Source organism: Ranitomeya variabilis, chromosome 7 (assembly GCF_051348905.1).
Source record: "Ranitomeya variabilis isolate aRanVar5 chromosome 7, aRanVar5.hap1, whole genome shotgun sequence".
Lineage (NCBI taxonomy): Eukaryota > Metazoa > Chordata > Amphibia > Anura > Dendrobatidae > Ranitomeya > Ranitomeya variabilis.
The window spans coordinates 79,941,812-79,954,272 of record NC_135238.1 but is presented as its reverse complement, the minus strand read 5'-3'; the positions used below and the strand labels follow the sequence as shown (position 1 = coordinate 79,954,272).

Below are 12,461 nucleotides of genomic sequence, written 5' to 3'. Positions count from 1 at the left end.
ATTTTTTGTACCAAAACCTGATTCTATAGAATAGGGATTTTTTTCAACATTAACCTTATCAGCAAGCACAAGAGACAATTTGAGCATGGCAAAATGGCAGCAAAAAATGCAAGGAAAACCAAAGGAAAAAAAACGCTGAAAACAATGCCTAGTATGAGATTACCGTTAAAGGGAACCTGTCAGCAGATTCTGCCGCTTTCAGATGCGTCCACTGCCTTTCAGGGCTTATCTGCAGCATTCTATAATACTGTATATAAGCCCCCGATCCGACCTGCAAGTGAAGAAAAATAAGTTTTATTCTACTCACCTGCAGGACGGTCCGCTCCCATGGGTGTCGCAGGTCCAGGGCCCCCCATCTTCTTGTGACGCCGCCCTCCTGCTTCATCGCTCCCCGGAATCGGCGCTCCTGCGCAGGCGCACTTCTCTGCCCTGTTGAGAGCAAAGCACTGCAGTGCGCAGGGGCCGGGAAAGGTCAGAGGCCCAGCACCTGTGCACTGCTGTACTTGGGTCGGCCTTTAACAGGGCGAGGAGTACGCCTGCGCAGAAGCGCAATGCCAGGGGGCCATGAAGAAGCAGGAAGGCAGCGTCACAAGAAGATGAGAGGCGCCAGACCTGCGACACCTATCGGACCGCACAGGATCCCCCCCCTGGGTGAGTAGAATATAACTTATTTTTCTTCACTTGCAGGTCGGACTGGGGGCTTATATACAGTATTATAGAATGCTGTAGATACGCCCTGAAAAGCAGTGGCCGCATCTTATAGCGGAAAAATCTGCTGACAGGTTCCCTTTAAGTTGTCCTGAACAGCACTCCAACATCCTGCTTATAAGTGCCCAGCTGCCCCACATTGCTAAGGAAATCTATACTGTATGCTAATCGGTGTGGCCGGGGCGATGTGTGGTCTGTGCTGACGTCTCCTCAGTCTTCCTCCTGCCTGGATTGACATGTCTAACATCTCCTACATCAGCCAGTCTGTTCAACTCTCACAGCTGCACAATATAGAGCAGGAGCTGCGCAGGCGCAACAGACTATGGACGATGCAGGAGACATGAGCCACATCAATTAAAGAGGGCCGGCAATGGAGGGGGAACGAGGCGCTGAGCACAGACCGGTAGCACCCAGACCGATCAGCATACGGCACAGGAGGATTGTACAGGGATTTTCTTAGATGTGTGTGGCAAGCCAACCTAAAGTTGGTGGATTTGGTTTATATATGGAAAACCTGGTGACAGGATGCCTTTATATAAGCACACTCCAATCGTCTTACTACAAGAGTAGCCCAATAAATATCGGATACAAAGTTACCTTCCTCTTCCGGGTTTCCGGCGTCCCGCTCCACACAAAGCACTGGTAAATAGCACGCAGGTTCTGCTTCCAATTATCCACTTTAAAGCTGTTCACATGGGAGCAGCCGGCCGGACTCATGACAAACCCACATACACTCTCTCGGGGTGGGGGTCCGAAGACACAAAAGTTTGCTCTCCGGAGAGGAGGAGGACAGGGCCAGATGCCCCGCCCTCCTCCTTAAGCAGTTTGTCCAAACTTTTGGTGAGAAGTCTATCGCCGACACATCAATACGGCGGTGTCCTGCAAACAAGCAAGAAAACAATATTAAGCGACATAAAAAGTCAGTGATCAAACTTCAGAAACTAAATAAAACCCAATATAGAATATCATACATCTGTGAAGGTGTCGGAGCCTGCAGGAATTTCCCTTACTTATTAGTAACAAACAACATGGTGCCTGAACACAGCACTTCGGTCTGCCGGCTGCCCTGAGATTCAGGTATACTACAAATGGTGGCTCAATAATCCATAAGTGACAAATCCAAACTGCAGACACACCAGAGAATATATACCGGGCAAGTAACAAACAGCAAGACGTGTACACACCATGGTCACCTCCTCTAGACCAGTGGGGCACAAACGGTGGCCCGCTATGCCTCCTGCCCGAGTGTGGCTGACTGCATATAATTCTCAGAAAGAAACACAGGTTGTTGGATTCCTAAGCCAACTGTTGGCTACGAGCACTATTATTCCCATAGGCGCAGGTCCCACTTTCTGGGCTTCTATGGCATGATGATGATCTGCTAGAACTGTGTCAAATGGCAATCCCTCTATTGTGGCCCTCAAAAAGGCAATGTAGCCCTCGGGTCAGAAAAGGCTGCACACCCCTACTCTACACAGGCTCATTACACTCTGGGTCCATTGTCCGTGAATTCTGTTAATGTGTTTCATGTCAGAAAGCCTTGATCATTGACATCAAAACCTAAGCACAACCACATTCTACAAAACAGCATTTATTCAGAGCTGGAGAAAAATAAACCTCATACCAATCATGTCCAGGTAGCCTCACAACTGGCTGCAGGGCCATTCTAGGCTTGTCGCCTGGTTGGCCATTTTAACATTTCATGGTTTCTCCTTAGAAACAGGCAGCAGTGCTGAACTCTTCTATAAAATATTAATTATCTGCATGCAAATATCATTCATCACTACAGCCTCCACATGCACACTACGGCTATGCTCACAGGGCCATCTGTGCAGTGCAATCTGTGGCTGACGCTTCCATTTCTGCCACGGATTTGCAGTTTGCACTGCAGTGGGTGCACATACTTAGGCTATTTGCACACGTTCAGGATTTCTTGCAAAAATTTCCTGTGCAAAACCGGACATTTTCTGCAAGAAATCCGCATGCGTTTTTACCGAGATTTTACTGCGTTTTTGGTGCTTTTTTTTTGCGGATTTTTCCGGAGGTTCCCAATGCAATAATAGTGGGAAATCTGCAAAATTAATGAACATGCTGCGTTTTTTACTGCGATGCGTTTTTTTTCGCAGAAAAAAACGCATCATGTGCACAAAAATTGCGGAATGCATTCTAAATGATGGGATGCATAATGTATGCGTTTTTATAGCGAAAAAAAACGCGAAAAATCTGCAACGTGTGCACACAGCCTTATTGTCCCCATTCGGTTCGGTGCATGACTGCCAGCGCCATGTCACTTCTTGAAACTTTTTCAGATCTGCAGCATACAATTCCGTGGCTGTATAAACAGCAACAATAATGCAAAGAAAAAGCTACAGACCATAACAGGGATCACAGCACAATATAAAAGATTTTTATTGAATACACAACAGACAAATACCAGTAAAAACATTTAAAAAGTCATAAAAATAACGTATAGAAAACCCTGGTGGCTTATAATAAAGCCATAGGCAACCCCCCAACAGGCCAAAATACACAAGTTTACAGTGGCCACAGATTGATATATATGTTATAACATATCAATCTCTATCATACATGTAATCCTATCCCTTGGACAAATTCATTTGTGACACTCAATACCAACTATATACAATGTACATGTGTGGATAAGATACATGTGGATAAGATACAATGTATATGTGTATCTTATCCACACATGTACATTGTATATAGTTGGTATTGAGTGTCACAAATGAATTTGTCCAAGGGATAGGATTACATGTATGATAGAGATTGATATATGTTATAACATATTTGCATCCAATCTGTATTTTGGCCTGTTGGGGGGTTGCCTATGGCTTTATTATAAGCCACCAGGGTTTTTAAATGTTTTTACTGGAATTTGTCTGTTGTGTATTCAATAAAAACCTTTTGTATTGTGCGGTGATCACTTATGATCTGTAGCTTTTTCTTTGTATTATTGATCATGTGTTTGTACGGACTTCAGGTGTATCCCCATATATATTGTGTGGTGACCTCCCAAAAAACTTTTTAGCTCCATATATAAAACAGCAACACAAATGTCCCAATGAAAGCAGAGCGAGGTGGTTTGTGAACTAAATCATGGAATACGGTGAAAACCATGTAAGAAATAATAAAACAAAAAACTAATACAATCACATCTTCAGTTTTAAAAGGAGTTTATCAACCTTACAATTTTATTTTTGACACGTTATTTTAAGTCCCGATGCCCCATGAAGGCACTTCTTAACACTCATTTAGAAAAGTGCCTGTTCTTCCGGGTCCTGCTAGGCCGTATTGACATGTTACCGCTGCAGCCAATCACAGGAGGCACTGTAACCATAGCGGTGTAAATAAGTCTATGCTACAATGATGAAAGAGCAGAGACTGACGGGGAACCAGGGAAGCCTTGGCATTGGATTGCCAAGGTATACGGTATACCACATATTGTCTTTCTATAGAATGCATAACCATTAGTGTTGAGCATTCCGATGCTGCAAGTATCGGGTATCGGCCGATACTTGCTGTATCGGAATTCCGATACCGGGATTCCGATACTCTTGTGGTATCGGGTATCGGGTATCGGAACAACATTAATGTTAAAATGTGTAAAATAGAGAATTAAAATAAAAAATATCGCTATACTCACCTGTCCGACGCAGCCGGGACCTCAGCGCAGGAACCGGCAGCGTTGTTTGTTTAAAATTCCCGCTTTTACATGGTTACGCGAAGTCCCGGCTTGTGATTGGTCAGGGCGGCCATGTTGCCGGGCCGCGGACCAATCACAGCAAGCCGTGACGAAAATACGTCACGGCTTGCTGTGATTGGTCCGCGTCCCGGCAACATGGCCGCCATTAACCAATCACAAGCCGTGACGTCACGGGAGGCTGGAAACGCGCTCATTTTAAAAAGGGCGCGTGTCCAGCCTCCCGTGACGTCACGGCTTGTGATTGGTTGCGTCGCGGTCAACCAATCACAAGCCGGGAGGCTGGACACGCGCCCATTTCAAAATGAGCGCGTCCAGCCTCCCGGCTTGTGATTGGTTGATCGCGGCGCAACCAATCACAAGCCGTGACGTCACGGGAGGCTGGACACGCGCCCATTTTAAAATGAGCGCGTGTCCAGCCTCCCGTGACGTCCCGGCTTGTGATTGGTCAGGGCGGCCATATTGCCGGGACGCGGACCAATCACAGCAAGCCGTGACGTAATTTCGTCACGGCTTGCTGTGATTGGTCCGCGTCCCGGCAACATGGCCGACCTGACCAATCACAAGCCGGGAATTCACGTAACCAAGTAATAGCGCGATTTTTAAACAAACAACGCTGCCGGTTCCCTCGCTGAAGTCCCGGCTGCGTCGGACAGGTGAGTATAGCGATATTTTTTATTTTAATTCTTTCTTTTACACATTTATATGGTTCCCAGGGCCTGAAGGAGAGTTTCCTCTCCTTCAGACCCTGGGAACCATCAGGAATACCGTCCGATACCTGAGTCCCATTGACTTGTATTGGTATCGGGTATCGGTATCGGATTGGATCCGATACTTTGCCGGTATCGGCCGATACTTTCCGATACTTTCAAGTATCGGACGGTATCGCTCAACACTAATAACCATCTTAAAAATACTTTGGAACGCTTAAAAAAAAAAAAAAAAAATGTAGGTGGCTGAAATATTCTTTTAATGTTCCCTCCAAACTGTAATCACAGACTTGGCAGAAAACTACCCTGCTTCTGACAAGACAGTAGAGACGGGGATGATATTACATGATGTCTAAACCCAACAAGATTTCTTAATAGTTCTAGAATTCATATTATAGCCTAGAAAGCGCAGTGCAAGCAAGCCAACCAGCGCCATCATATTCCGCAGTGCGTTACCGACATCATCATCTCTGTCCCCATTGGGGCTCACAATCTAAATTCCCTGTCGGTATGTCTTTGGAAAGAGAGGAAAGCAACAGTGCTAACCAGTGAGCCACTGTTAAGCTGGACACAGCCAAGATGCCTAGTATTCACCTGTAGCAGTACTGGAGGATGTGGATCATAGTATTCCAAAGAGACATTTACCTGCCTAAAATCAGACTGATTCATGCCCACCTCAGTTTGAGCTGCATGAATCAGATGAGAGGTTCCCTTTAACATCATGGCAAAAATCAAAACAAATCAGCTAAGGCATCAGAAAAGGAATTGTGGACACTCGCAAGTCTGGCACATCTTTAGGAACAATTGCCAAAGACTTAGAAGTCCCACGCTCATCTGTTCAAATGATAATACACAAGCTTAAAACAGCCATCATACCGTTCAGAAAGAAGATGCGTCTCCTAGAGATTAATGTCATTTTGATAAGAAAAATAAAACCCATTCAAGAGCAAAAGCAAACAATATAGTGAAAATGCTGGAGAAAACAAGTAGAAAACTATCGATATCAACAGTAAAATGTACCTTGTATCAACTGGACCCAAAAGACCACTTTGTGAGAAAAGAAGCCACTACACCAAAATCTCCATAAAAAGACAAGTTACAGTTTGCAGCTGCACATGGGGGAAAAATGTCCACTGGTCTAATGAAACAAAACTCCCATCCCCCCACACTGACTGCTGTGAAATGAATGTGAATTGTTTGTAATCAGTCCGCTCTACGTAATTTTACACAGTAGCAGCAGTGACCAGGGCTGAGAGTAGGACTCATTACAAGTTTCACCCTGAAGAAAGCCTGTTCTCGGCTTATTCAGAGGGGTGTTTTCTTTACCCTCCTACATGGGGCACTTTACTTAAGATTGGTCAATGTCATGCAGGAAAAGGAACACACGGCCCTTTTCTCTGGCAATACCCACTCATCAGAAGTTATAACCTAAACCTTACAAGCCAGTCTCCACAACAGAGAGGAGAAAGTAAAAAGTAGATTTCATTCCACCCCACAGCCACTCTTCTGTAATGTGGCCAGCTTTACAAGCACAAATCTGTGAAAGGGCCTTTTTAAAAAGACAATGCTGCCAAACCAACCGTGTGTATGGAAACCTCGGAGCCATAGGGAGGGTAAAGAGAATAAAATGCTGAAATAAGTCATTGTCTCTAGCATTATCCTGCCATTCACATTCTTGAGAACATAGTACTGATCTTAGCTGACCGAGGCGAGGGGCTGACTACTAGGTTTAAATGTCAGCAATTGGGAAACCGGCATTAATGAATGTAGCCAAGGCGTAGATAAAACTAGGACTTCAGCTGTCAGAAGACCGCGACGGCCATTACTATGGCATTATTAGCCATAGTTCAGCATTTATTTCTAAACTGTGCCGGAAAAAAAATAAGATGAACTCTGGTTGCTGCGGGCAACAAGGCCCATTATAGGCTCACACACCTCATATAATGTCACCTGGAGCATCACCATGAGCAGCCGGTGAGCGCACAGGTAGAGAGCGTCCAACTCAACCACCGCACCAGTCAATAACTATTTTTAGCATGTACACAGCTCCCTTTCATCTGCTGCTGCAGGATTTTACTCACAGTGCTCCACAATAATCCAGCAGATAAATAACCCCGGCTCACCGCCTCCCTCAGGGGCTACAGCACTTTATACAGCAAGAAAAGCTGAGTATTCTAGGCAATTCTTACCTTTACAAACATTGGAAACCAACAATTCCCACCAAGTCCTGTGGCTCAATCCCCGAGCATTCGGACAGCTCTGTCACAACTCTCGTTAGAAGCCATGACGCCAGTACGTCTCATCCAATTTAATAAAGCAAAAAATCCATCAAGTGCCAATCTCATTACTTGTGGACAAAACAAACTCACACAGAAAATAGAAATTTGGGGAAATATTTAAATGAAAATACAGAGGAGAAACCCAACATGAAAACATATTAAAATATAACTTTTACTTGATTTAGTTTATAAAAAGTGAAATAAACACATACCACCAAAGTATCATATAGACACGGATAGAAAATACCTAGGGAGGTGCCTGTCCCTATGATATACGGAACTTACCCTAACAGCAGAGGTTGGCACCCTGGATCCTGCGCACTGGCACCCCGCTCGTCGTAGACTCACCTGCTGGCCCTGTCAACCCTATTCGGATCAGCGGAGAGGACAAAAGACACAAAGATAGATGGAAATGTCAGAATTTGTGGCACTTGTAGGTTTATAGGAGTCTATCTTTGGTTGGAAGGTATTGTGTGTCTATTCATCCCTATGATCTTCAAGACTACCTGACAGCGGGGGTTGGCACCCTAAGTATAGGGAGAATGGAGCCCCCAGTCCTTGGCGGCTGTCCTTTCTGTCCCTTCTTAAAGGGAACCTGTCACCCCGTTTTTTCCGTATGAGATAAAAATACTGTTAAATAGGGCCTGAGCTGTGCATTACAACAGTGTATTTTGTGGACCCCGATTCCCCACCTATGCTGCCGAAATACGTTACCAAAGTAGCCGTTTTCACCTGTCAATCAGGCTGGTCTGGTCAGATGGGTGTGGTGTCTTCTCCCAGATCTTGCTTAGTTTTCCGTTGGTGGCGTAGTGGTGTGCGCATGCCCAAGTCCAGAATCCACTGCACAGGGGAGGGAAAAGAGCGCGGTCTGCGCTATTCCCCTGGTGATCGGTGGGGGCGGCCATCTTCCTGTGGCCGCGCATGCGCAGATCGAGCGCTCTGCTGCCCGGGGCTTCAGGAAAATGGCCGCGGGATGCCGCGCGTGCGCAGATGGGGATCACGGCGGCCATTTTCCTGAAGCAGGGTTCGCATCTCTGCTTCAAGAAAATGGCCGCCGCGATCTCCATCTGCGCACGCGCGGCATCCCGCGGCCATTTTCCTGAAGCCCCGGGCAGCAGAGCGCTCGATCTGCGCATGCGCGGCCACAGGAAGATGGCCGCCCCCACAGATCACCAGGGGAATAGCGCAGATCGCGCTCTTTTCCCTCCCCTGTGCAGTGGATTCTGCACTTGGGCATGCGCACACCACTACGCCACCAACGGAAAACTAAGCAAGATCTGGGGGAAGACACCACGCCCATCTGACCAGACCAGACTGATTGACAGGCGAAAACGGCTACTTTGGTAACGTATTTCGGCAGCATAGGTGGGGAATCGGGGACCACAAAATACACTATTATAATGCACAGCTCAGGCCCTATTTAACAGTATTTTTATCTCATACGGAAAAAACGGGGTGACAGGTTCCCTTTAAATTTAGTTTTGTAGGAAAAAATAAAATAAACAGTCTTTTAGAACCAGCTAATCAATGTGTATTTTAGGTGACTGGAAACACATCTGCTACATCCTCTGAGGTTAACAAGGCACTAATCACTTTATTAGAATATCTTTATGTTGTTATTATATTATAGCACCATTTATTCCATGGCGCTTTACATGTGAGGAGGGGTGTTCATAATAAAGACAAGTACAATAATCTTAAACAATCCAAGTCACGACTGGTACAGGAGGAGAGAGGACCCTGCCCGCGAGGGCTCACAATCTACAAGGGATGGGTGAGGATACAGTAGGTGAGGATAGAGCTGGTCGTGAAGCGACTTGGTGGATCGGTGGTTACTGCAGGTTGTAGGCTTGTCGGAAGACGTGGGTGACAAATCTATTGCCAAACTCAACACATTGTAATTTATACATATATGGTCTTTCCCGTTATTTTACTTTTTGAGTGACAACATCAAAACCTACATCACTATAGTAGTTGATATAACTTTTTCCTGCAAAATTACATTTAATAAGGGACAGAAAGGACAGCCACCGAGGAGTGGAGCCACCATTATCCCTGTATTTAGGGTGCCAACCCCCACTGTCAGGTAGTCTTGAAGATCATAGGGATGAATAGACACAATACCTTCCAACCGAAGAATCCCTCCGTGGTAATTGACTCTTATAAACCTACAAGAGCCACAAATTCTGACATTTCTATCTATCTTTGTGTCTTTTCTCCTCTCCACTGATCCGAATACGGTTGACAGGGCCAGCAGGGTGAGTCTACAATGAGCGGGGGCGCCAGTGTGCAGGATCCAGGGTGCCAACCTCAGCTGTTAGGTTGGGTAAGTTCAGTATATCATAGGGACAGGCACCTCCCTAGGTATTTTATATCAGTGTCTATATGATACATTGGTGGTGGTATATGTTCAGTTCACTTTTAATCAACTAAATCAAAGTTATATTTTAATATATTTTCAAGTTGGGTTTGTCCTCTGTGAATTTTCTTTTAAGCTAAAACTCACATCCAAAAAGATCCTTCTGCTCTATCCACGCTCATCCCCTACAGCTAAGTGACTACTTCCAGGTAGGTATTCAATAGGACTGGCTATTGCCCAACCACAGTGCCATTCACCAACCATGCACAGGAGAGCAGCCCTCCCAGGACTGAACTAGATGCTGGCAGGGGGGGCTCCATCGGCAATCACTCATTCCCTACAGCCAAGTGACTACTTCCAGGTATGTAATCAATAGGACTGGCTATTGCACCAAAGTGCCAGTCACCAGCCATGCACAGGAGAGTAGCCATCCCAGGACTGCACTAGATGCTGGCAGAAGGGCTCCATCGGCAATCACGACCTACAGCCAAGTGACTACTTCCAGGTAGGTATTCAATAGGACTGGCTATTGCACCAACCACAGTGTCAGTCACCAGCCATGCACAGGAGAGCAGCCCTCCCAGGACTGAACTAGATGCTGGCAGGGGGGGCTCCATCGGCAATCACTCATTCCCTACAGCCAAGTGACTACTTCCAGGTAGGTAATCAATAGGACTGGCTACTGCACCAAAGTGCCATTCACCAACCATGCACAGGAGAGCAGCCATCGCAGGACTGCACTAGATGCTGGCAGAAGGGCTCCATCGGCAATCACTCATGACTGCACTAGATGCAGGCAGGAGGGCTCCATCGGCAAGTGCACTGACGTGGTTGTCAATGAGATACACATTTCAGATCTGAAATTCATATTCGGAACAGAAAGAAATTTAAGTACCTATGTAGACTTCAGGTAGCAATTGAGATTTTCTTCTCTATCACTTACAGCAAGCAATTCATTAAAGTGACACTTCAGCCAGGTCTATAGTGTATCCGGCACTATGTGGACTCCAGAAAAGGTTAAAACTGTGACAAACAGCACTGATCATAAAAAAGTATTCAGAGCAATTGCCAGCCCTCTTGTATTTCTTTGTTCTCTTCAAAGTTAAGCGTTGACAGTGGTATTGGCCGACAGTTATGCCCCTGAATGAACAGTCAGCCAAGATATTAATGTGGGGGTCCAGAGAGTTGACAGCAGAGCATTTCTCTAATGTGCATGGTCAGTTTTAGAGAACTCAAACTTGATGTCTGATGAGTAGCATCGTGCTCCCTCGTGTGGGCCGACAGGTACGAAATTTCAGACAAGACGCGTGCCTGATGTATTGATATCATGTGGGCTCCGAACCTACAAAACATTAAATTGATACCATCACAATCCTGTCTGGAGAAACATCTATTGCTGCCTAAAGTATTCAGAATATGGAGCTACTGGACTAAGTCTCCTTAGCTGCCATTGTACAAATAGCGTCGCCTGACCCACAGAACTGGTGTTATTGGCATTGTCTGTATGTGGTCCCCAGCTGGACGCTGCGCCATCAGAGTGGAAGCACTTAAAGGGCCTTAGTGACCTGCATATCCTGCCCTCTACTGTCAGGAAAGACATCTGCAGCAAAACTGGGTAGAAATATGGTGCACATATGGAGAATGCAGCAGACTGCAAGATCCGAGCCGATTTATATTCCGCAAAGTGCTAAGAGTGTAATAAAAGCCCCTTCATTTATGTATGTGGTAGTGGATTTTCAGTGTGGAAAGCGCCAGGTGTACCCCGATTTCTGAACACGACTAAACGCAGTTTGGCAGCTGTAACACCAGCTAAAAGAAGCAATTAGAGGGCACGTATCAAAATACACTAAATAGGTGGAACTTTGGTACTTTGTGTTGTCCACAGCACCAGCCACTAGCACCCTGCTGATGGCGATCTCCACCAAAAACATTAACTTCCGCCATACTGACAGGTTATTTATAAGAGTAAGGGATCGAGCAGCCAGACAAGTCCTCGTCCTATCACTGCCATGATTTCTACCACACCACGCAACACTCCTCACACCCACTGCAGGTATGGCCGGATATTACTGCACAGACCCCACATATCAGACACTGGCGCCACATGTCGAATGTAGGGTACCATGGAGCCGAAACATCAGGACCTCAGTCATTACGAGCCGCATGTATAATTCCTTGTGAAGCCGTTCCTTATTAGTGAGGTCACCGCGAAACCCAAACAGCTCGGCAGCAGCATGGCAATGGCACCGGGGTACTGCAGCATCTCAAGCCAGCAGGGTGCGTGGCCAAGATTACGGAGGACCATAGAAAAACATCTGTAATGTGGGTTCTGAAGAAGATTTTACTCCAAAACATTTATCAATTTGACCTGTGTGCCCACCCATTGCACCCACCCACTGCCCACACCGCCCGAACCAAATGATCCATTTGTATAAATGATGGCCTTCAGTGTGCGGATAATTCACTGTGCAGGTAAAGAAGTGTTTAGCAACCTCCACACCCCACTATCTGCAATGGTGACCTTGTATGTAACTGGGAAACCATCAGGATGACAATGATCGTCCTCGGTGACATGGCCGTGTGTTTATCTGATCATTTTTCAACTTCACCTCAAAACCTTACACCTTATCTGCACTCGGTGCATTTTGTTACCTGGCATCAGAGGACAGGTGTCTAATACAGCA

General features: G+C 46.0%; 1 protein-coding gene across 11 annotated transcripts in view; it reads right to left on the bottom strand.

Moving 5' to 3' along the window:
- USP22 (ubiquitin specific peptidase 22) overlaps nucleotides 1–12,461 on the bottom strand; it is a 122,157-nt gene that overhangs the window by 107,152 nt on the left and 2,544 nt on the right. For 5 of the 11 annotated variants that reach the window (XM_077275344.1, XM_077275345.1, XM_077275348.1 and 2 more), the window contains exons 2-3: nucleotides 10,673–11,119; nucleotides 1,306–1,587 (exon numbers count right to left, since the gene is read on the bottom strand). In XM_077275344.1, the coding sequence (XP_077131459.1) occupies nucleotides 1,306–1,425 (120 nt within the window). In that variant the 5' untranslated portion in view covers nucleotides 1,426–1,587; nucleotides 10,673–11,119. The remainder of the gene's footprint in view (nucleotides 1–1,305; nucleotides 1,588–10,672; nucleotides 11,120–12,461) is intronic. The other 6 variants (XM_077275354.1, XM_077275353.1, XM_077275346.1 and 3 more) reach the window with 2 other exon arrangements.